At 40.5% G+C, this 26,468-nt stretch overlaps 1 protein-coding gene across 1 annotated transcript in view; it reads right to left on the minus strand.

Annotated features, from left to right (window-relative positions):
• The window catches only part of LOC134639925 (adhesion G protein-coupled receptor A3), a 184,095-nt gene that overhangs the window by 78,135 nt on the left and 79,492 nt on the right, over nucleotides 1–26,468 (minus strand). Inside the window, exons 9-12 of the mRNA XM_063491443.1 lie at nucleotides 26,123–26,342; nucleotides 25,522–25,671; nucleotides 22,332–22,493; nucleotides 21,763–21,996 (exon numbers count right to left, since the gene is read on the minus strand). Of these exons, the coding sequence (XP_063347513.1) occupies nucleotides 21,763–21,996; nucleotides 22,332–22,493; nucleotides 25,522–25,671; nucleotides 26,123–26,342 (766 nt within the window). The remainder of the gene's footprint in view (nucleotides 1–21,762; nucleotides 21,997–22,331; nucleotides 22,494–25,521; nucleotides 25,672–26,122; nucleotides 26,343–26,468) is intronic.

Below are 26,468 nucleotides of genomic sequence, written 5' to 3' on the forward strand. Positions count from 1 at the left end.
AAACATCACAGACCACAGAGTCCTCATCTGTCACCTTTACCATCAGCACTGCAAACAAGACTAGAAACCCATCTGTCACTCCTACCGCACACCTCACCACTGTCTCGCTGTTGTCATACGTGTCCTTCACCAGTCTCACATACTTCTCTGTCACTCCTGACTTCCTCATGCAGCACTATTGTTTCTCTCTTGGCACCCTATCATATGCTTTCTCTAGATCCACAAGACACATTGAAGCTCCTCCTGACCTTATCTGTACTTCTCCATCAACATTCTCAAAGCAAACATCACATCTGTAGTGCTCTTTCTCCATACTGCTGCTCGCTGATGTCACCTCTCTTCCCAATCCAGCTTCAACAACTCTTTTTAGCTTCCTGGTATGGCTCATCAGTTTTATGTTTGAGGTCTCTCCTCTGCAACATACCTGCGAACCATCCCGAAAACAAGAGAGCTTCACGAATAACTCATAACTATTAATTATTCCCCAAACAGAGACAAGACAGCAGTAGATCAGGGTTTTTTGTCAGACAGGTGCACCGTCAGACATACTGAGACTCAAACTTGATGGGACACCTTTGTTGTACTGTCCATCATGGTGATCTGCCAGTGGACTGCCCATAGATATTTCTCAGGGATCTGACCTTTTTGCCTACTGCAAACGGTCAACTTGAAGCAACCAGGGGTGAGCTGATGGACCTCTCAGGTCCACACATCAGACACGACTGTCTCACTCCTGCACCTATGTGCATCTCTTGGCGAGGCACACACTGTGCACCTGCTTCTCTATAGATAAAATTCAGTTGCCCGGTTATAGGGGGCGGTCAGAAGAAGAGAGAAGGCTGAGGGATGTCGAGATTATTGCTCATTCGGGTTTTCAGCCTTGAATTCAAATTCAGTATTTGCAGTTAATGATTATTTTATCAAATACAGAACCTGAAGGCGTAGCAACACTCAATTGAACATATTTTATTAAACCATAAGTTACAAGCATTAAATAACTCATCACACAGGAGTTTTCTTACATCATAAATAAAGCAATAAACTGACTTTGGGAACATCACAGCCTGCAGATTTGTGATTATCATTACTAATTAATCATTTTGGGGTATTCTCTGTTGGGAGACTTCATAGAAGTCATTGTTTTCATCTCAAATCTACTGTGGCACCTCTGATTCTGGTCTATTTGAAAGGCCATTTCACTCAAATTATGAAGAAAAATCAATGAAAATTCCTTGAAACCTTCTGGTGAAAGGATCTTCATTGAGCTGCAGGTGAGAAGAAGAGCCACCAAAAAGCTCATGCCTGCCATATATCCAAAAACTACAAATGCTTGCTATCTATCCTTACTTGTCAATAGTAAAAAGTGGTTGAACTTTTGGCTGGTGGCTTCCCTTACCAACCAGGAACATATTTTTAACTCGAAACTCTAAAGTATTTGTCTTGCATTTCACCTACATATATGCCATTGCGCAGAGGCAGAACAATATGGCTGCAGGCAGCATGAACACTAAGGAAGGGAGGCAGCTAACGAGATGAGCCGAGCTTCTGGCAAATACACATAGATGATCCTTCGTCTTAGGATTCGTGTCGGGTGCCGTGCATAGAAAGAGTTGAGAGCTCCAGTATGGATTAGTGGGGCTGGGAGTTGCTTATGCTCTTCAGAAGAGCACAGAGTAGCGCCACACTGGATTACACAGCTGGGGAAAAGGTTGCACACTTCAATGCATGTGAGAGAGGGATGAACAGAAAGAACAAGCTCACAGCAGCAAGGATAATTAGAGAATTCTACACATCCTCTTTCTAACAGTACAGTCAGACAGGTGTGCCTGTGAAGAATGGATGAGAATATTTTTTTTCTAAACTTTTGTTCTGTTTACTTGAATGAAAGAACCATTCCCTGGTAACTGCTTTGCATGTTTGATATTTCTGTGCTGGTGTCACCCATACGAGTTGCTGTGTATTCATTGTAATTTGGTAATTACGGTGCCTTGATGGCTTTAATTAGCATGAGAAAGAAGTTAGTCACAGTGGGCCATAGCCTGACACTGATTGCGATCTGGCTTGTTAGCAGATATTGTGCACTCGGTTCAATTATTCTCTTTAATGAACTTTTATAATGCAGTAGTGTCCTACCTTATACTAGGTGTAGTCAAGAGTATATGCATGGAAGAGACAGACCAAGATAACTGCAGACTTTAACCAGGCATCTGGTTGAAAATCATCAATAATCAATTTAAAAAGTTTATAGAAATCTCAAGAAAAGGCCAAAACACATATTGTTTGTCAAACTAAACTGTAATACAATTTATTCATGTGCCACAGGCCTTGACTACTCACTCGGGTTTTTAGGTATGAACACACACACACACACACACACACACACACACACACACACACACAGTAGTTTATTAGCAAGTTAATCTAACTAGCATACCAAATCTGTTGCTAAAAAACAGTCTAGAGTTTATAAAATGCTACAGTGCATAGCTACAATTTGACCAATCCTTTTGGATGGTAAAAGTAAAAATTCATTGATATATTTAAAAAATGGTTTTAAAGATTTTGATTTTGATTTGAAATAATTGGGGGTGGAGCAAAAAAAAAAATGAACTCATGCACAAGAAAGATATCTTCCTTCATATCAAAAAAAATGTGATCATTCCAGACAACATTTTTGTTTTGCTTACATTTTCCAGACAACACAAATAACCGGGTGTAGAATCAGCTGTGACATCTGACATTAATCCGATTCTAAAGTCACTATAAGGTGCACAAACACACACACACACACTCACTCAGAAAACAGCCTTGAACAGCTCCTCAGGTATTTCCTTGCCTGCCCTCTGCAACTGCAGTCATATGCGCTGGGCCTGATAAGGTATTAGCATTCCAGCCCAGTGGAACAAGATCAGCCTTCTCTGTTGTAATTAATGCAGTTCCCTCCTGCTCCACATCTACAGCAGGTAGCTATTAGACTAAACAGAGTTAGCATGCTAGCCATTTCAATGCAGGTATCACTGGAAGCTGGATAGAAATACATAAAATGTAACACAGTGCAAGAGAAACAATCTTTTATTTTACTTATTTACTCCCTAGAATAAACAATTACTTAAAATGCTTCTTACCATACATCTACATTAAACTATATCACCTAAGATTCATTGCCCTGTAATATGCAGTTGACAATACAGACCTATAAAACCTTATATATCCCCACATAGCAACACAAATACCTATTTTATAATGTGGAAATACAGATCAGTAATTGTTTCATGAACTATTCTGAAGCCTTTATTTTAGCATTTTTAATGTTGCCATCTTGGTTTTATGAAGCCGAACATGAGGGATGGATGAGAAGACGCAGCATAAACATGGTTGCAACTTGCATACCTGTATATTACGTGAGGAGAGCAAGGAACTTTACAAGTATGTGACAATGGCAGGTTAAGCTGCCTGAATACATGCGTTGCACCATTCACTGCATAGTTGTTCAAATGTGGAATTTAGGAACCATCTAACATGTCTAACATTAGAGGTTAATGCCAACGCGGCTGTTGTAGTGGACCGATACTTTATTTCTATCCTCTAATGCTAATGTGTTAAATAAACGATCTTTTGGGTAATGAAAAAAAATAACTCCAAACATGCTCTATGAAAAATGTCTGAACCTTTTTATGTTGACTGACTATTTTATTTATAGTCTGTAGAACATTTGAACACCAGAAGCTGACCCAAAATGCTTTAGAGACAGGCACATTTACATTCCAGCGCTTCAAATCACACAGTTTCAAAACACATTCAAATTTGCAAGTTGATGATGTTTCATCTCATAAATCATGATGCATTGCTCTCCCCCACATAAGCTGGCTTTATTGGTAAAAATATTGGTATCGGTACCAAAATGTCCAGTATCGCACAGCAGTATCTAACTTTGCTTTGGTACAGAGAAGAATAATGTGATTACAGTCTCTCAACAGCGTGGCCAGTAACCAAAAAGAGGGGAACGGGGGAACCCATAGTCTGTTGCAACGACACCCCCAAATGCACCATCGTGTGAGTATGCACTACCCATGGACTATTCACAGTGTTCTGCACTTCCCCCCATCTACACTCAGACTGAATAACCATGATGCAGCCCCCCAAAAGCATAAATTTATAGACAGCCCCTTAAACTGGACAATAAAACTACAGCAAATGGTTAGCATTTATGCAGCGGAGGACAGCTAATGTGCATTCCGAGTCTGACTCCAAAGTGATAATAGGGTGTTTGTGAAGGAGTATGTGGGAGAAGTAGACTGCAGAAGGAGCAGTTGGGCAGGCGCAGCAATGAACTCAAGAGGTGAGTGTGAATGAGGACGGAGGATTCCATCTTTCTGTAGTGATAGCACAGAATAATACATGTATTGTGGATACTGGATGCAGCATCACCCTCTGTATAATGTATGGTGGTACAGGGTTGAAATGTGCCCTACAAAGAAAACTAGGTGGGGGGGTTTGTTATGCAGCCACAAACTACTGCATCACAGCTAGCTGCACCTTTTGAAAAGCTTAATTCACCCCCTTAAAAATGATGCTGGTCTCATTCCAGCCTCCATCAGACTTAACATAGCTTATAAATCATTACGATGCCAAGTGTTTATTATGATACTTTTTTTCCCCGCTATTTCTCAGAGCTTTTCTTTTCTCTCTTCCCTCCCCCCTCATGCTAACCAGTCTAGGCAGATAGCTCCCCTTCCTAAGTCTGGTCCTGTCTGTGGTGGTTTTCCTCACCAGTGCTTCCTCAAAGGGTTCATTTTTACATTGTTGTATAAGCGTGATTCTATATTTTACTGCATCTACTGTATATAAGACCTTTATTTTAAGTGCACCACAATTACTCATGTGCTAACTTGGCACTAAATTTAGTGCCAGGTTGAACTCAATTAAATTGGAGATTGCATTATGTTTCACAGACATGATATTCAGTTGTATTTGGAGTACTTGTCCAGCAAGTCTGCACTTTCTACCTACAACTTGTTTGCTTTCCCCTGAAGCAGAGATGGTTTTTCATGCTTAGCTCATTTACGATCACAATTAGACTCACAGCAGTGCAAGTAAATAAAAGTCAGCAGGCCCCCAAGTAGCTCATTAAATGGACAGAGTACAGTGGAGCTGTCATTGTACCAGAGAGGGGATCGGAACCAATTTGATTCCAGCTTCTGAAATTGTAATCTCGGCATGAGTTTAGACTTTGATTTATTCTCAGCTCTTTTTCAGCACTATCAAGAACTTGCAACTGTTGGTTGACAGGTATAAGCATCTTTCAAAGACTCCATTTCTGAGAACACAAACTCTTGGAAATCTAACAGATCTCAGACAAACATTCAAATGGTGATGTCCAGTCAAAGGAAACTTAAAAAAAAGCTGCCTTCTTGTTATTGTATCATTAAAATGGAAAGTGTGATTTTGAGTTACAGTTCTGTCTTTTAGCTTTGATTGTGACCTGATACAAATCCAAATCATATATTTGTTTGGCAAATGTGAGGTTTGTTCTTTTTTTGTTTTTTTAATTGTCATACAACATTATCAAAGCAAATTGAAACTGAAAAAGTTGCTTTTACAAGAGTTTTTACAACTTTGTCACTCGATGTGACTATCACTGTCAGTGAACACAAGCTAGGGTAAATGTAACAACTGAAAAAAAAAAAAAAAACTAACAACTCTCACTTTTTTGCAACTAGATTTCAAGAAGAAGCCACCAACTTACAGAGAGCAGCACACGTGTAGTGTGCTGGTTAGCACTTTTGTCTCAGAACAAGAAGGTCCTGGGTTCATATCCCCCACGGGGCTTTTCTGTGTGGTGCTTGGAGGTTCTCCCCATATATGTGTGGGTTTTCTCTGACTTCCTCCAATGGTTAATTGGTTCAATTCTAAATTGACATGTGTGATACCTGTCCAAGGTGCACCCTGCCTCTTGGCCTGTGGTATCTCCAGACCACCATGACCCTGAGTTGAATAAGCAGCAAAAAATGGATAGCACAGAAAACTAATGTGACATTATGTGTAGCTGATATATATTCAATTCAATTTTATTCATCCAACACCAAATCACTCTATATTGTTTATATTGCTTTATATTGTAAGGACCCTACAATAATACAGGGAAATCCCAAGCACTTGGTGACAGTGGGAAGGACAAACTCCCTTTTGACAGGAAGAAACCTTCAGCGGAACCAGGCCCAGGGAGGTGCAGGTATCTGCTGCGACCAGTCGGGGACGAGGGGATTGACACAGGATAAAAAACACACTGTGGAAGAAAGCCAGAGATTAATAATAACTAATTATTAAGGAGTGGTGTGTAAGCACACAGTGTGTGAAATAAGGTGCTGCTTTGCTTTCATATAAACACATTTTTTTGCTAGGACAACAATTAACACTAGTATAACTGTTTAGTCTGCATCAGACTGCGACTGACAGTTTGCACCACAACTAAACCAACCAGAAATGGCTAAGCGTTCAGTTTGTTTAAGCAGTACCCAAACAGTTTTGGTGATGGGCACCCTTAAGGACCCATGGATAACTTCTAAACATAGCGTTCCACGAGGCTTAGATCCCGTGTACGTGTGTTTGTTTCTGCGTCTGTGTGTGCATCATCCAAAATAAGCAGCTTATATTGTTTCAGTAAATCCAAAATTATGGACACTGTGGGAGGACTTGTAACTGCTATGCCAAATTTACAGCTTTGCACAGTGCAGTAACAGATACAGTAGGGGGTGAAAACTACTATTTCCACATGAGAAATAACAATAATTAGAGAGAAATATACAGAGAGAGAGTGATATCCCACTGTTGAGAGAGGAGCACAGTTTTACTGTAATTATAATCTGTGAAAGTCGGTGCTTTTGCAGCAGACTCCATCTGAGCAAACACTGGCAGTGCAGTAAAACTCCAATCTCGTCGATCTAAGAATTCTAATTGAGGGAACAGCAGAAGCTTCACAGATGGTGCAACATGCAAACACACCACAGAGTAATTAGAAAAAAAGGCCCCCTCCTCAACGAAACCTCTTCTTTTCAAGGGTATCACAGAAAACACGATGTGGATGGAGCTGATATAAGCGAGGGGAAGTTAGAGAAAAAGATCCTAAAAGAGGGATCGCTTCAAAATGACAGTGAAGGGGAGTGAAAATAAGAAATGAGGGTGAGGAGAGATTTGGATTTCATTCATCAAAGGAAAGACGTCGCCGCCTGTGCCCACCAATCTCGCAGGTACAGACTGTGTGAGTACCAACTCAGCAGCATACGGCATGCTGTCCCGAACACACGTAGCATATATGTCTAAAACATCTGTCCACATATTTCAGCACTTCTTAACAAGCACTTTACATCACCATATGGCAAAAAGCTGCGTTCAAGCAGCTGAGTGCAAGAAAGAGTGCAGATGACCAAAAAAGCCTTTTTTTTTTTTGATGTGCTACAAGATTTATGTGGATTTCAAACGCTGCAATAGGTCCACAGCTGAATTTTATGAGGAAACATATCTTATAAAAGTCTGCAGCCAGTTTTTTACTCTTGATATTATCTGCACAGCTGTCAAACACTAAGAGCCTGACCTTGGACATCCAGCTTTACCAGCAACCTAATGCTCTATCAGCGTACATTTAATTACATCCGCAAAGTGCAGGATGCCACATGAAAGCAGCACGGAACAGGCTGAGAGAAACACACAGCGTTGTGGTGGGGCTGATGAGACGAGACACAGAAGAATTGCAAAGGACTCCCTGCTGCTGCACCCTACTTTTTTTAGAGAAGGAGGCGCCTGCTGCGGGGCATGAGGGGAGGACAGGGGGGAGAAAGGAGATGATAGAAATAGGAGTCGATCGAGCTTTGATTTGTGGACCAGAAGCAAAAGGTGGAAGATAACGCTAGACAGGCCAGATTAACCAGTGCATGGGAGGCAAACTTAGTTGGCTGAGCATTTTACTGCTTTAAGCCACAAAGAAGGACAAAGGGAGGAGGGGAGAGAGCAGCAGGGACTGAGAGGAAGAGTTAAAATATGCACGTTGGGTTTTGTGAGCTTTTTTGCTATTATGACAGCAATTCATGAAACAATTAATATTAATGGCATCATAGTGTGCGTAGAGAGCAGAGCAGTAGTGCTGTAATATTCTGCACGCCACCTGACACAAGAGATGTTTAACATTATTAATAAAATGTTGTATTATTTAACCCCTGCAACGAGTCTCGTGTAAAATCAAAACGTCTTATATTCAGAAGTGTGCGCCTGTGCGTGCATGTGTGTGTGTTCTAGAGATAAAGGGACAAAGTTCAAAAGATCAGACAACTATGCGAATATGAAATGCGAGCGGGTTACTGGTGTCTAGATTGTAAAATGCCAGTGCTAAAGCGTGCTTCTTTATTACTGCCAGGGGTGCCAGTGACAGGGCACTGGGTGATGAATGCCATCTGACTGTAGCAGAGCAGGCAGCCCAACTCGTGAGATCACCATAATAACTTAATGTCATGTCAAACTGGAGACACAGTTAACTGGCTTCAGAGATGAAATGTCAACGGCTGTCGCTAAGTTGAGAAAGCCATTTAAATTGTTCAGGTGATCGGGTGATGTAATACTTGAGTATGCTCAGCCACATGGTGGATTGTTTTGCTTTTTTTTTGTTTTGCCTTAGATTTGTGGTGACAGCTGGCAGCTGCCCAGTACAATAGGCTTCCAGTACTGGCCAGTCTTCTAGTGCTGGCTGAGTGAGTTGTGTATTTGAGGAGGAAATGTATGACTCATTCACTTTCAGAGTTATACTGGGATAAAAACCATATTGCTATTGTTGGCTGAAAACCTGAATGTCAACAACTATTCAATTTTCAGTTTGCCTGAGATTTTTTTTTTTATCTTTTTTTTTTAAAGGAGGAATTTATCTGCTGGAGATGTAATCCTGAAGGTAGTTCATAAAAGTTTGTAAAAAAAAAAAATAACAGCAGGAGACTTACCTGTCACGGTAGTCATCATTTTATTTCATGATTAAAAACAGATTGGTGTGTACATTTTTATGACAGTATGCTGTGGTTTTTCAGAGGTCACTGAACACATCACAGTTCACTTGCCATTATTAGCTTTTTGATTTTGATTTTTGGCGAAAGTTGCTGGAGATCCTTGTCTGTTCTGTGTCTGTGATTAACTTAGTTAATGTTATGTTATGTTATACTTGTTGTATGTGCTGACTTGTAATGTTAAATCACAGACTGATTTATGATAAATGACTGACTGGCAATATTCTTTTCACAAGTGAGCTTCAGCTTCCTAGTGGAAATTGTGGGGTAGTAGCTTCTACGACCATCATTTCTCTACTGGAACATCAGACTTTCTTCAGCATCCACTGCCTGTAATCACTTCTTCGCCTCTCTTCTGCACTGTCATCGCCAAATCACAACAAGAGTCACCTCAAAACGCTTTATATTTTGAGGTAAACCCTACAATAATACACACAGAGAAAAGCCCAACAATCATATAACCCCCTATGAGCAAAGCACTTTGGCGAGAGTAGGAAGGAAAAACTCCCTTTTAACAGGAAGAAACCTCCGGCAGAACCAGACTCAGGGAGGGGCAGGGCCATTTTCCGCGACCGGCTGGGGCGAGAGAAGCAGACAGGACAAAAGACATGCTGTGGAAGAGAGCCAGAGATTAATAACAAGTGTGATTCAATGCAGAGAGGTCTATTAACACATAGTGAGTGAGAAAGGTGACTGAAGAAGAAACACTCAGTGGATCATGGGAATCCCCCAGCAGCCTATGCCTACTGCAGCATAACTAAGGGAGGATTCAGGGTCACCTGATCCAGGTCTAACTATATCCTTTAGCAAAAAGGAAAGTTTTAAACCTAATCTTAAAAAGAAGAGATAGTGTCTGTCTCTAAACAAACTAAGCTCCATCCATCCATCCAGATTGTGGGGCACCTGGAGCCTATCTCAGCTCACGCTAGGTGAGAGGTGGTACACCCTGGCAGGTCAGTAGTCTATCACAGGACAAACTACTGTTATAGAGTATTGAAACTCTGCTGATATGCTTCTTCACATCCTGTTGGCAAATCTCACATGGGGCATTCTAACGAAGGTGTGTCAGCCTGCTGACTCTGCCAGCTGCTTTGCAACCCACCACCATGCCAGCTCTGTTCTGTTGGGTGGTCATTCAGCTACGCTCCCTTACTTTTGGCTTTCCATGCATGCATGAAAGATCAAGAATACTTGCTTTTCCCTGATATTTAGGCTTTCCACATATGAAACTGTACAACTGACCTGTGTTACTCACAACAAGAAAAATGAGGAGCTACGTGTTTAAATTCACAGATTAAGGTTGAACTTGTCTTTTTGAAAAAGCAGCTGCTTTAACTAAAGATGCTGAAACTAGCATTTCAGTACCAGTAATGCCAAAATAATAATAAAAAAAATTATGATACTTAATTTAACAAGCGCAGCAAGTGGAATAGAGGAAAATAGTTCAAGGGCAGCAACAGATTCATCCAATGTGAGAGAAGAAAAAATATTTTAGATTTTACTTGGATAATTGGGGACAAAATATACATACATGTATAATGCAACTAAATTTTAGAAACTGCCACAAAATATTCATAGCAGCCCAAAGAAAGCACTCCATGCCTTTACACGGATTTCAAGGTGACAAAGTTTGAGTGATGCTATCTGAACAAGCTCCTATGATCCAAGATGAAATGCTGTGTTTGTGAATTGTGACAACTACGGATGCTGCAGAAAAATTACAACACAATGTCAACAAAACTAATGTTAGCTTGTTGTAAATCACAAGATGCTCAAATAGGTGTGACAGCTCTGTTTTTCCAGTTAGATTTGCTTCGTCTTCAGTCTTAGTAAAGTACACCATGCCCTGGCAGTAGCTTTATAGGATCAGGATACAAGGATACAAGATAATGCATGAACAAAGATCTCATGTTTCTCTGTTTGAGGGTTTTTTTTTCCAATATGGACTACTTGATTACATCGCCAATAAATCCTTGTGTCTCTTAATTATTCTGAGCTTTATGCCTCCTGTAGATCACTAATAATGGGACAAGGCTTGATAACCAAATCAACACGCTAAAGACAGAACAATATGCCAGCAAGTGTAGAGTCTTGTTCCCCACATTCCCACTTCGATACCATGTGTCCTGCACCAAGTGAAGCTTCAGAATTTTATTAAATGGTGTATTTCAACTACTGAATTGCAAAAAATTAATTTAACTTGAACTATATAAGGAAAACTACCAAGTCATTTCCGCTTGTGTTTAATAACCTAACTAAAGGTTATTTCATATACTTGATCCAAACAGTGGTAGGTCAGACTCACTATGCTTTAGCACTTAGTTAATGGCTTATGCCTAAGTGAAGTAATCCTTGGCATGGTATACAAGTTACAACAAAAGCTGACATCATCTGCGCTCTTATGACCTCTTATGTTTTCCCGAGACTATTTTTAGATTTTGCAAGGTCCGGATACACAAAATCACCCTAAACATGAATTTAATATATCTTTTAAAGTAATTATAGTATATACCATGTTTACAACTGAGTCTTTGTCAGTTCATGTCACGCAGGGAAACATCTCTACTCATGTGAGGAGCCCCAGAGATGAGTGATGCAGGTTTACAGTATGGCTACGGGCAGTATACTTTAAACATAGTCTTTTTTGACAGGAAGCAATATTATGATGCAGACACAATATATAATTTAAAATGACCTATTTTCCATTGGATTTCTTTTCCTAAAACTTCCAGTTGTCATTTTCCTACAGAAGCTGTCAGGACAAAGCTGTCTGTATGTGGTACAGCTTTCCTGATGAGAGTGTGTCACACCACAGAGAAAATGAGATCTTGGCTAAATGTATAAAAAAAAAAGGGGGGGATAGTCAGAGATGAGCAAATGCCTCCATTCATCTCTACACAATGCTGCAGAGTGAGATGAAAAAAACCCCACATTGTTATGCAGCAGCAAAACACTGCATTGGACAACACAGCCAACAGACAGGCTGGGTAAGCACAGCACAAAACACAGGAGTATCCTGGAAGATTCAGCAAAATGTTTAATGGGGTATAAGCACAAACTGGATGGGGCAGTAAGGAAAGTGAAGGTGCTATGTGGGCTCTAATTTAAAAAAGCAAAACAAAAAAAGTTAGAAATGACCTTTATGTTGCCAGAGTGCACTTTAAGAAACGATGGGATGGGCTGATTGATTCAGTTGGGGACAACTTGTCCAGCACAGAATCTACACAGGAAGTAGAGGATCAGCTCCTCTGCTCTTCTAAAAAGGGAAATAAATCACTGTCTCTCATTCAGTGGAAATGGATAGAAGTCCCCCGGGTGTGCTGATCTCCAGTCATTGATGGAACAATTTCTCCTCTCTCCTTCTCCTGTTCTTAGTATCACCCTCCCTTGTTTCCTGCTAAGTCTCTCCTTCTCACTTCTTACTCTCTATTTCCTGGATGTGTCCACCTGTCTGTGTCTAGTCCTTCATTTGTCACTTTTGGCTGTATTGCACTCAGTCTTGTTCTTTTCTTCTTTTTTTTTTCAATTTCAGTTCTCTGTTTGCCTCCTGCCCTCCTCCTCCTCTCTCTGCCTTCCTCTCTTATGATGTGTTTAGCATTCAAGGCCTCTCACTGCTGCATCACAGGCCTGTTTGTTTCACCGAGCTGCAAAGAGAGAAAAAGATGTGATTCCTCTGGGAGGGAGTAAAAATTCTATATGCCTTCATGCTGAAGAATAATGCATCTGCATGGACACTCAGCCACACACGTACCGTATGAGCTGCAAATAGTTTGCACAAAAACAAAATCCGGAGCATGTATAAATCCATTCGCCTACACACACACACACACACACACACACACACACACACACACACACACACACATGCAAGGATGCATGTGCACTGTCCGCACAAGCCAGCACACATGCACAACACACCCACACCCTATTGTGAAGCATAACATGAACTAATAAAACCTTAATACTTAATAACTGTTAATGCCTGCTGCCATTTGGCTTTGGTGCTTAACAGAGTTCAGCATCCATACAATTAACCTCCGGTCGTTTGCATGTCAAATATGGCAGGAGGATTTCCTCAATCTGTGGCCCCCGTACAAAGAGACACAGGTCAACGAGCTAATGAAGAGTCTTTGCACTGTTCGTGTTGGAGTTAAGTACTTGAAATCCTGTATTGCTTATTAGGGAAGTGTACACAACACATCCCTAACATATCCCAATTAGAAGCAAATTATTGAGACATTAGGCATCCGCATTCGTAAAGCTCCGTGTTTACTGAATCAGGACAAACTGGGTCATATTTGGTGGTCTCAGATGCCAGTGCTGACACACAGAGGATTCGTTTTCTGCGCGGCAGCCCTGCGGCTCTATTCTCCTACAACAGAGTCCCCAGATAGAGTCTTCACCTGGAGGGCGACTGGTGGGCACGCATCCAAACACACCCTCACACCAAAAAAAAGCACAAACGCACACATGAAGACACAAAAAAAGAAAAAAAAAACAGACTAACAAACACACCCACACACGCAAAACAGGGTGGGTATAATTAAAAAACACTCTGCAGAGCAACGAAAGGCTATATGAGGGGAGAGGGAGGTGCAAATGCTCCACCCGTTCAGCCTAAAGGCCTCCGCTAATTACCTGTCAATGACAAGGAAGAAGGAGATCTAAAGTGGTAAATATTGTCCCAAACTGTCATCCTCAATGAACCATACACTCTGCAATTCAGTTCAAGGATAATGCCCACTGACTTGGGAAATAGGATAAGATGCCATATGTTTGTGTAATTTAGGGATAATTAGTTCAGAGTCTGTTCTAAACAAAGTGGAACTGTGTGATACCAACCAGAGGTCAACTGGCAAGCATGCTGTAATCAGGCAAGATGCTGAAAAGATCTCGAAAACAGTCAGGGGTTTTTTTTTCTTCAAAAGCTTTTTTAATTTCTAATTTAAATACAACTCCTTTTTTCAGATATGAAAATGAAACATCACAGCTACTGTAAATTCTGGAGCTTATGATTAATGTATGTCAGTGAGTTCAAAGCCAGCTGATAAATAACACATAAAACAAGTGATTCCCAAACTTGAATTGGGAAAGCAGTTCTGCACCACAAAAATTGCACCACAAAATTTATGAAACTTTTTTTAAAATAAATTGTACTAAATCTGAAAGGGATAACATCTTTTAGATGACACAAGGAGTTGTAAATGAAGACTGTAGGGCATTATTCCATTTAACCACTTGACGTAGCAGAAGAAGTTGATGAAGAAGTTATGATTAACCTCCTAGGAGGTTAATCATAAGTCTGATTTTCCCTTTTGCTCTCTTCTCACACACCTTGCCAGTTTTGGTCACATGTTCTTTGGCCACAGCTAATTTCCAAAGCTCGTCTCTTTCACGCCCCAACCATTAGCTGATTTGGACATTAAGACTCCTCAAAAACATGAAATATAGAACATAAATGAAGGTAATTTTACTTGGTTGTCATTGAATAGCTGTTTATCTATTCCATTGTTTGGTACAAACATAATGCGGGCTCCCTGCTGTTTAGCTTTCAGCTTCACTACTGCTATCGTTTCTGTAGTTAACTGATGAAAGCCCATTAAAGCATTATTTTAAGATACTGCAAGGTAAATTGGCATAGAAACCAGAGCTTTAGACTCATTTTTGTAGTTCAAGTAAGTGTGAGTATATTATCTAATCTAATCTGCAAGAATTAGCTCATATTTGAAGAAAGTATAGAAAAGCCACTGGCTGTAGATGAATGTGTGCATATGTTCATTCACATGTAGACATATTTTGAGCACATGGAATTCAATTCTAATGGGAATCATAAAGAAAACATATAAATGTCAAGTATGAAATTGTAATTCTCCCACCTAGTTCACTAAACCCAATTAAATGGATAATGAGGTCAGCATTAAAATGCGGTGCTCAATATTCAGGCTGATTTGAGGGTGCATGCTTATCTTCTTCCGATAAATGAACAGTCAGTAACCTGAAACTGGTTGCTTTCTTTGTCCACCCAGGGATTAGAACATTGTTGGTGTTTTGTTCAATAAGCAACACTCAATATGAGAATCTCAATGTCATACCAACAAAAAACAGTGAAATTCTGGCAATAATGTTTATTGAGATATCCCAGCCTCCCTGAAATATCTCAATAATGATTACGTTGGAGACCCAGATTCCCTTCAGGATAAAATGCAGTAATTCCGTTGATCCTTTGCCTTTTCAACTAGCACCATCACTGGACCAAACAGCTTGCCCACTGCTTTTCTTTTTGACCAAATACCTGCAGCGAGTCTTAGCTCACTTAGACACTTTGATGCTGTGTTGGTTTTGTTTTTAAGTAACCTATAATCTTCTTAAGTTCCTCTACACAGCCAGTGTTGGATCCTCTTCTTTTCTCACATAAATCTCACTAAATTTGACCTGCCACTGAGTGAACATCAGGGTGCTTCATTAAATCACAGCATGCTTTCAGGGAAGAACTTCTAAGCTGCTTCAGATGTGCAATATGAAATACATGGAATATCTTATTCTGTCAAAAGGTCTTGTTTCTGACAGAAAATGACACGAAACGTGACAAATATGTGGTTTCTTTTAAACATCCAAAAACATATCTCTTTTTTTCTGTTTGCAAACAGTTGGTGAATAACTATTTAAAAAAAGCAAAAAAGAAACAGAAAAAATAGTTCTTTAAAAAGTTAAGTGAGGATCACATGTTTCATGTTGGCTGTTTTATTATGCCACTTTTTGGCAAGGTGTTGGCACAGCAGGGCCATATGCTGTGTGTCTAAGTCCAGTTTGGCTCAAAATGGCTCTAAACGGTGCTGAGCTCCTGCCAGAGTGAGACAGAGAGGGGATCATTCAGTCAGCCAGTCAGTCAGGTACATGATGGTGAAGGAAACAGTCTGGAAAAGGAAGAGTTTATGGACAAGTGCAGATTTTTAGGTCTTGGCTTGTTTCTCACTTTTAGAGCCCCTTCCAAAGACAGTTCTCTGTCACTGTTACTGTTAGTAAAAACTGATACCAGACTCTTTTTAGTGTCCTTTATTTAATTATAGATGGCAATTTATTTGTAATATTAAAATGTGTTTATTTAATTTATATATAAATATCTTCATGTCAATTGTGCCAATTGAGTCGCATGGTGAGCTTATTTGTATGGACCATCTGAACAGTCAAAGCATTCGTCAACATCACTGTTGATGGACAGTTGTGCAGTGGTTAGCGCTGTTGCTTCGTTGTAATGGTGGTGGTTTGAATCTACTGGTTGTCTGAGGCTTTTATGGGGGTGCTGAGGGGGAAGAATCCATGTCAGAAACAATGAAGGCATTTCATATATAAACTACACAAACTACAGCATTTAATACAGGGTATGGATTTCTTTCAGTGTACATGTCATGTCTGTTTTATTGTCCCTAAAACGTTTCCAAAACCTTCCTTTCCCAGCTCAAATCAAAAGTAGGTGTACTTTTCAAAAAGCAACACATTATCTCAGTTTTGTGCTTCTATATCTTCAAACAAATACACCATTTCAATGGCTTTCTAATCCTTCCAATCATTGGTTTAATTTACATTTTAGACATTGTCCCAGCTAGCTTGAATTGGTGACTATCAAGTGACTGTGAATCCTTTCCAGCGTGTATTAATCTCAGGGGTATCTACTGTGCTCGATAACAAGCTGTGGTGCTAGGTGTCTATTGTAGCCCTCACAGTGTGTTGTTAAACTGAGCAGTGTTAGACAGGCTGACTGATGACTCATAGGGAATTGTGTGTTCGTAAGCGTGTATTATGTGCATTTCTATCTCTGCTCTGGATACACTAAATGCGTTGAGCCCACACCAAGTTCACACTCTGCACAACTGTGTCACGTTCCCGTTGGATAAAAAAAGGTATGCTTACTTTCACACAACAGGCCTTCACTCTCACTTAAGAGTGACAATTGTCATATCTGATAACTGTTACTATGTCTGCTACTGTGCTTTGGGTTTTAATCACAGGCATCTGTTTAAGCATTAGTTGGTGTGCATTGCTTATCCCTCTATTTTCTCATCCATCAACTTAACACTGATTTAGGCAGCTTGGTGCAAGACTCCAAATTAGCAGCTTTATCTCAGCTGAATGATGTTGAGTTAAGTTATTGCCATAGCAACATTTACACACTATGCTTTGATTGTGTTTCATTTGAATGCAGGATTATGTAAAGCTTTAAATTTAAGACTCTAATTTGATACCATGTGATCAAGGTTAGAAAAACGATTCAGTGCAGTTTTCAGGCGCTTTCTGGTGTCCACACTGTGTAAAAAACATCAGATCTTCTAATTAAATCTGTTACAAATATACTAATGAACTAAAATATTATGACCACACACAGATAAAGTTGCTTATATTTTATATTTTTATTTGACAGTAAGTCAACAGGCAGTCTTCATCACTGTGTTAGAAGCCATGAATGCTTGCGAACTGGACAGATGTAAAGACCCGAGTAACTTGGACAGACTGTTAAGGCCAGAGGAGGCCAATAAAAAGATACTATGCAGGCTGATTTCAAGGTGCTGTTAGTTAGAAAAGAGTATTTCACATGCAAATGATGCCACTCTGGTCCACCCTACAATTAACATTGAAGTGATCCATACTAGGGCGCTGCTTCACACCCCAGAGCCTTTAAAGAGCAAGACGAGGCATAACACAGGTGTGAGAGTGTAAATCGCCCAGAGAGTTCTCGCTTTATTCATTCTGCACATTCAGTGAGTTGGAAATAATATAACATTCTTCATCTCACATCCAAAAACTGACCTTTGGAGAGATTTTTTCTGCCAGAATTACCAAAATATATTAACTATTTAAAGGTAAATCTGACACTGACAATTGTATGCACCTCATAAATATTACATAAAAATGCAAAATAAGAGCAGTACATCTGCAGAAAATCTGCACCTGTGGGTATTAAGACTAATTCTAACACCTTTTTTTAAATTTGGGGCTGTACAGAATTGGAATTTTACATCAGCATCTAATCTGATCTAACCTCTCTTCACATATTAACGAGCTGCATTGATGACATTAAATGCTGGATGTCTCAAAGATTTTTGGAACTGAGACATTAGGATGACTTCAAAATGCAGCAGCCAGAATCCTTACAGGTAGGTGGAAATTTCAACACGTTACCTCTCCCAGTGGCTTCCAGTAAAATGAAGAATTACTTTTAAAATCCTTCCTTTAGTTCACAAAGCTGTCAGTCTGTCGGCCTTCTGAAGGTGCTTTCAGTTATTGTGGAACTGTTCTGTGGAACAAACTTCCTGCTGACTTAAGATCAATTAAAACTTTGCACATATTCACAAACAAAATCAAAACCTTTTTATTCACGCAAGCGCACATTTGATAGGTGCTGTTGTTTTGTTTTGTTTGTGCTGCTTTTGCTGCCTTAAGATGTTATAACCTGCACTAGTTTTTATGTTTTTGTCTTCTCTGTTAAGCTTATTGAGTTTACACATAATGAAATGTACAATACAAATAAAGCTGTTATAGCTATCTCTTTAAAATGTTCTCGTCCTAAGCTAATAAAGCATGTTTTTTAGCCACTGAACACTAGACTAAAGAATTGTCTCTTCACACATTGGCACGCTACTTCGTGCTGCTTTAGGCTACGTCTACACTAGCCAGGATAAATTTGAAAACGGGATATATGTCTGAATACGCTCCGCATCCACACTACCGTTTTCAGTTGTTTTCACAGAGTTGTTCATCCACATTGAAACAGACGAAAATCCTTGCGTTCCAGTACTGGGCATGCGTGAAACGCAAGAAGATTCGACCTGTCTCATTTCTGTCTGCCGTTTATTTACTTTCCCGCTCTTTGAAATGTTGCAGCAAAATGTTGAGGAAAAGCACCGAGTTTTTTAAATGGAGTGACAATGACGTGGAGTTGTTGCTGCGAGTACCACAAAAGTACAAAGTTGCAAAAGCGAGTGAGAATTAAAGAATTTGAAGAAAAGCTATGTACAAACTGATATTAATCTTTAATAGGGCTGTCAAAAGCGACAGCAAACAAAACAACTGCTGTATAATGGCCTGAACTGCTGCCGCTATCTTAGTTTAATTGGTCACATGACTGCATCACATGACTAAAATGTGTTATCGTTTTCGGCTCCGGGTTTGCCATCCACACTGCGATGCAAAAACCTGCATTTTCAAATATGTCCGCTTTGGAGAGCATTTTCAAAAAGCTGTGTTTTCCATGAACGAAAACGTCGTCTCAGTGTGGACGGAAGGCCAAAACAGAGAGAAAAAGATGTTTGTACCTTTAGTTTCAAACGAAAACATATTAGTGTGGACATGGCCTTAATCTAAGTATAGCATCTGTGTGGGGCCCTTCAGTGGGGCTTGTTAAATTAAGATTAAATAACATTCACTCTACCTTTAGTTTCATATGTTTGGCTGCCCTAGCATTTGTGTTTGAAGGATTTTGATTTCTTCATGCCAGCTATGTGGTGGTAATGTCAGAATCCCCAAGTAGTAATGCTGTATGGACATGAAATGAGCATTTTCCATGCAAAGTATGGGTAACTGGAGCAATTTGCTAGTGACCAAAGTCATCACAAAGACATTTTTAATACAACAGCTTCCTTGTGACCAATTCCACTTAGAAACAGCCAGCAACCACCACCAAGCAGTTGCCAGCTGGTTGGGGAATAAACCACTTTTCCCTAGTGACAGGAGTTTGGCAGAGATTCATCTCTAGGTCACATATAGCTATTTTTGTTTGTTTCTCTTTTTTACATTGCAAAACAAAGATACTATTTAGCTAAATGATAACCTATGGGATTTGTACAGTGGACATTACTGTTAACAACAGGAGAAGAGCAGTAAGACTAGTGAGAGGCCCCGGGCTTAACAGTTCAGATGTTGGAAAAAATGCAGTTTAACAGAGTCCACCAATAACAAGGATGCTTTTACCCTTTCTTGTAGCAAATAACTTACAAAAAAAAAGTCTTTTTACTGAGAACATGTCGAGACTATGAAAATCAATTGTTTTCAGCTATCAGTAGCAGCACTGAGCACTCCATTGTTAGCTAGCAAGATATGATTTTATAGAGTTGTGCAATGACTTCAATAGAGTTTAACTTGACAGTCATTAAGATTTCCTGCTGTCAAATCAGGTTCACCTTTTTATTTGGACATTCAGCTAACAACTGTTTTCTTATGTGAATCTGTAATTGAAATGTTGATTGTCTTAATAATGAACCTTTTCTGTGCTGCTGTTGAAGAGACACTTAGCTGAGATGAGTCACCGATAAGAACCCTTGAAGTTTACACATCACATACGAGCTTCGAGCTAAAGTATTTTTCTCAAGGTCACACAGTGCTGCAACTGTTTAGTGGGAAGATAAAATATTATTTTTTGTTTGGACTCTGCTGTAAGAAAACCTTTTAAAACTGAAAGTACTGGCAGTGAGATCACTTGTCGATAATAAAAATAAATGTTAATTCCACATTTGTCGATCTCTGCCAGAGCAGTATTGTCCTTTTTGTGACTCTGCTAATTTAGGTCAGTTTCCAGAGATAGAAAAAGTGCCGAGCAAAAGTTTGAAACATTTGAAATGCTGAGATGAATCATAAGAAAAAGGTCTTCCATCAGTAGCTGAATAAGGATCACTGCAACAGTTGGTATGACCCTCACACATCCCTGAGCTCAGTATTACGTTTGCTACACTTTGTATGTGGATAGGTGATTTAAAAAAAAAGAAACCTATAACACACCTACTTGTGCTGAAAACCTTTGACACCGCTGTACAATGATATACATGCGTGCGAGCTACACAGAGCCTGGAGCTACAAACAAAGTGCTGTAATTGCTGACAAAACCTGAAAGACTTGACGAAGAAGAAAGGGGAAAATGAAACAATCGCACGGATTTAAAGACAAACACGCACTCATGAGCTCTTTCCTGCTCATAAACACTAACATGCACAGACAGTGTGTTCACACGCACGTACACTGGTGAATTCATCCGTGGACTGAATAGCTAGAGGGTGCAAACTGTACAAATGTTGCACAAATATGACACTACAGTGCCAGGGGAGTTGAGTGTTTTGCCTGCTGTCTGCAGATGTATAGTGCCCCACATCTATTTCTCATTTGTGACAACCACAACTGGAGATGTAGTAGAGCTTCAGCTGATTTAAAGTGACAGGTACACAAGGCCACCTTATCCATCACTGGGGAGTGGTCGGCATTCCCTGACTCCCAAATTGCTGCCCTATTTGCAGGCCCTGCTCCCACCACAACCCCACCTATAACGAGATGATCTATAGCGCGCCAACAAACCCCAACAAAGGTGTCAGAATGCCAGGACAAATAGGCAACAACAGACTTAAGGGCAGGAAGTAATCTTTCTCACATGCTTCAAAGGCGTGGTGCAAGGGAATTCATTTTATTGTGCCCATGAGCTAGTATACAAACTGTACTCCTGTTTTTGTATTTTATTTCTGTCCTCTCTCAGAGCATCTTCCCTCCTTCTCTCACTCCTGTATTTGGACTAAGAATCAAAAATTGCAAAAGTGAATGTCTGTTTAGAAAAATTTTTTTGCTGGGAGTGAGAAAGGGAAACGGTCAAAGAATATTTTCTCCTCCCCCCTAGCTAACACGTCCAAGCAGCAGAAGATAGTGGCGTTATTTTAGAAAGCTTCACACCGCTTATTAACTTGCGTCTTACCTTGCTTAGCTGACTGACCGGTGAGCCACTGTTGTTGACAGTGTGGCATTTGAAGCTGAGCAACGATTCCCCCACGGCATCACGCTCTCTGCTCATGTCCTTATCAGAGTGGGAGTGGCTGTCAGGACGGGGTGAGGTGGCAGTTGAGGGGGGCTGTCGAAGGGCTGTGCAGCACAAACCGTGGAAGTTTGACGGACGGATCAGAAAGGCCTCCAGAGCTATGTTAGCTGATACCTAAGATGAGCATCCCAGGATTTAGGAGTGGGGAGAGAGAGGTAAGGGTAGGAGAGCGGCGAGGGGAGGGAAGACAATTTTATATTTTTTAATTTAGCCACTGCTTTTATCCCCAATGACAATGGGGAGGGAAAAAATAGAAGAGGAAACCAAGAAAGGAAGCAAATTATCTTTAGCTTGCTTTGTTTTCACTATCTACTTAAGCCAAATTGACTTCTCATTATTCTAAACCACGAGAAAAAAGTAAAAGCTTTGGGTCATTTAGCGCGATAAGCAACCCTTGCCCTGAGTGTGGCCTTGAGTGTGAGTATTTTTTTTTTGTAGTCCAGCTATACCTTAGAAATGGCCTGATTGTCTCCAGTCAGTGCCAGGTCAGCAATACGCTCCACACACTGGACGATTCGAGTGCACGCCCTGGCCTCATTCTGTGCCATCCACAGGATATGCTCCTCCACCAGCATCATGTTGCTGGCAATGTCTGATATATAGTCCCCCAGCTGAGGAAGCACAAGCAGACATTTATGCAAATGGTTGCTCGCGCACACTAACACGCACACACACACACACACACACACACACACACACACACACGCACACACACACACACACACACACACAGGAAGAAGCAGACTCATCATGCACATCAATCATAGAACAACAGGCACATTTGTAATCTGCAGTCAGGATTGTGAGGGAGGCAATGGTGGCTTCATTCATTATAGGGAGATTTAATTTAGATTAGGAGCTCCAATGGGGCATAATTGCTTCCTTAGGATGGCAGTTCACTATTTACTTACTGTACTTTTTATTGTTGCTTCATTGGGCTGTTCTTTATTCCGTGAATGAGGGTGGTCTCGCCACCATTGTCTTAGGAATGATAAAACTCTAAGTATCTCCTAATAATATGTCCTCCCGAGTGACCTGTGATGAATAATTGCACAAGTGAGAGCTAATATTGATTCTTTTCACTGACTAAGCCCAGCACCGTTCCCCCTCGCACAACCTGACCTTCAGTGTGATGCCAGTATAACAATCCCATTGCCTCTAGCTGAAGAAGTTCACTCAGGGTAAAAACATGACTCGCCCAAACACGAGATGCATCTTAACAATGATTCAGGTCCAGTGCCACAATGGCCAGTAGGATATTGTATGAGGTGAGAAACATGTTACTGTGTCTTATAAGGAAGCTTTTGTGGTTTCTTGTTGGGATCTGGTGAGCAGTGGTTGTGCAGACGTTCATCAGTTAATTGGTCCTAATTGCTAGATGCAAGTCTTAACCCTTAGATGCACACGTGGGGTCAAAAATGACCCCACGGGTTGTTTGTCTTCAAAATCTTTAAAGTTGTAATATATTCATATTCCAGGTATTCCTCATAAAATATGTTTGTAACATGAGGCCATTTGCATTTTTATTTATTTTTTCATTAATTTAAAAAAATGCAGTTTTTGTATCACTACCCCACTCTTCCACAAGTGGGGTCAAAAATGACCCCAAGCAGTTCCTATGGAATCTTCTATGAAACTTTCATTCTTAGCAACTCTGACTGACCCACTTACACTTCTGATGGATCAAGAATTAATTTTTACACAGTAACATACATGATTTATAGTCAGGGCTGCACATAAGTGGTCCGCAGGTGTGCATTCACTGTCAAAATAAAACTATTCCCGGAAATTCAGAGAATACGCTCTTCTTTTGTGGTGGAGGAACACCAAAGTAATTGCTTACGGAGCTTGCTTCTTCGACATCTTTAAGAGTTCTGAACAAATGTCTGTCCTCCTCCAGAACATCTAATGTACGCAAACGAGCGTTCCAACTTCTTATCTGGTAGGCGTCTTTTATTTTGACAGCAAATGCGCACCTGCGGACCATTTATGTGCAGCCCTGTTTATATTTTCCTGTGCATTTCAAACATTGTCCTTTCTGATGTTTTTTTTTTAATATTTAAAGTAACATGGCTGCTATGAAGCCAGCTGTGGACCTTGCCCTACAAATGATCCAGGACGGATGGGATGAAGAGCCCATCGGAGGCACTGACTCAGAATCTGACATCTAAGATATAGAGGACCCAGACTATTGTCCCCCCCCACTGAACAAGGCCAGTCAGATACAGAGGAGTCCTCTGATGAGTCCTCTGAAGAGGAAATGGATATTGAGTCTAACAGAATGAGCCCCTCTTACTGCTCTAGCCACAATATTCTGAATTAGTCAGCCAGGGCCTGCACCTGGGTTTAGTACTGTCTCCCCAGTAAATGCATGGAAGATGTTCATGTCTGATAATATAATAGAAGAGGTGCTGACATACACAAACATGGAGGCATGAAGAGAAGCCACAGACAGGGGAAAAGAGTGGAAAAATGTAATCAAACATAAGCTCCTGGCCTTCATTTGATTGACCCTTCTTGCAGGAAGTGAGAAGAACTGGGATGCACCAGTCGGTGTGTTTTTTGGGAGTCCTCTGCATAACCCATTGTACAAGGCCACTATGTCAATTCAAAGATTTAAAGATATTCGATATTCAAAGAGTGTAGGTATTGGTAGGTTGTGCATCCAAGGCTTAATAAATACATGTTCAATTAGTAAATCATGGTCCCTGTTAGAGTCAAAAAGCTTGATAACGTAGGGTATCTTTAGAGAAGGCCTGCACTGTGATCGACAAGTCGCTGACATTTCTTGGTTTTTCGGTTTTTCAGTCATATTGCTTGTCTAGTGCAAGAGCAACTAACTGATGGGTAATGTGATATGGTGTAGTCTTTAGGGTAACCTCTAGATGAGCATTAAACAAAACCTTATTCTTTCTTAGGGTGATGGAAAAATGAATGAATGAACATGTGCACAGATCAGAATAGGAACTGCAATTAGAACTATTGTCTAAGGCTGTCTGGGGCGACCTTGGCAAATTCAACCCTGATTGAAACAACAAACAAAATACCTTCCTCTTTAGACCTAATAGCTGCTGTCTAATTGTCACTGTAGACAAGAATAGCACGTTGCAGGTATTATATGTTTCGCAGGGTTCCCCTCCTACTGTCCTGAGTTCCCAGAAAAGTTACTTAGCAAATCAAGTCCCTCTTCTGACAGTTAGACGAGCCGATGGCATAAGCTGGCTGGGAGTGAAACGTGTCAGATATTAAAATGGAAACCTAAAAACAACATGTGTTTTCACTTTTAATAAGCACTCTTTGACAAGAGTAGGACTAGCTGATTTAAGCTAAATAACTGTCATTAAGGCCCCAGTGATTGCAGTCTAAAGACCGGCTGGTGGCAGCCCGGCAACCACCATTTGCCAAGGAAAAACGTGTATTCCCAAAACCAGTTGGTGAGTGGTTGCAGGAGGTTGCTTGCAGTCACTCACATTGGTTGCAAAGACGTACAGGTTATTCCACTGAAAACCTTGTAATTGCTTTTACAGTTCATTTACACAGCATCTTAGGGGTTTGATTCTGTTTAATTCAGTTGTAAAATATTGGGATGATACCACTATAAATGCATTGGACCTAGTATATTTCTGTGCTTCCTCTTACATCTTTGTGTTTCTCCACTAGCCTCGTTAGTCTCTCCACCAGGTGGGTGACATAAATGACATCCATGACATCGGTGAAGTGCGCTGCCCTGCTGGTGAAGGCCACCAACTGCTGTCCAAAAGGCTGAGCGTTGGTCGTATTAATAGGTATCTGGAAGAGAAATCAATATATTGTGTAGTATGCAACAATTTTTCAGAGAGGATGAACATGACGGCTTGTTATAATAATTCCACAAAAACATTGCACAGTTGATAAGATGAATAAAAGATGAAAGATGAATAAAACTACACAAATTTCAAGAATTTGTGTAGTTTTGCAAACTTTGTCACTTTAATGCAGGAATCCTTTGGGCAGAAGTAGACTAAAACAGCTTGCATATAAATGTTTCATACACAGATCTGGAAATACTTGCAGGCTACAGGTGAATCAAAGCAGTTGGTAGTTTTCAGGGAATATGAACTTGAAATCTTGCTGTTAAGAGTAAGCTGGAAAATTTCTAAATAAGGATTGATGGACAATTTAAAAAAAAAAGAAACAGAATCCATAAATGAATCCTGTTTCCCAGAAGTTCTCGGCACTAGTTCTACACTAATGCTGATACCTGGGTGAGCTCATGCAGCACACGGGTCAGTTCACTGGCATAAGGGCACTGAGTATAGTCCTCCTCAGCCCACCGCCCAGCACGGTCGCAACGTCGCCACGCCTTCTTTTCTGCCCGGCTCGAGGGGTGAGGAGCGCTGCCAGATGGGTGAGGGGCAGAGCCAAAGGTGGCAGGAGCACAGGGTAGGAAGGCCAGGATGCCAGCCAGCGTCTTTGGCCACCTGCCAAAAAAGTATCAGAAATATCAGGATCTACACAAACGGCACCAGATGGCAATTTCATACTCCCTGTACTTAGGAAAGTATTAATTTGCATAAATGATTTACAGCTAGGCTTAATTATTTTGC

Source organism: Pelmatolapia mariae, linkage group LG13 (assembly GCF_036321145.2).
Source record: "Pelmatolapia mariae isolate MD_Pm_ZW linkage group LG13, Pm_UMD_F_2, whole genome shotgun sequence".
In the NCBI taxonomy this organism is placed as follows: Eukaryota; Metazoa; Chordata; class Actinopteri; order Cichliformes; family Cichlidae; genus Pelmatolapia; species Pelmatolapia mariae.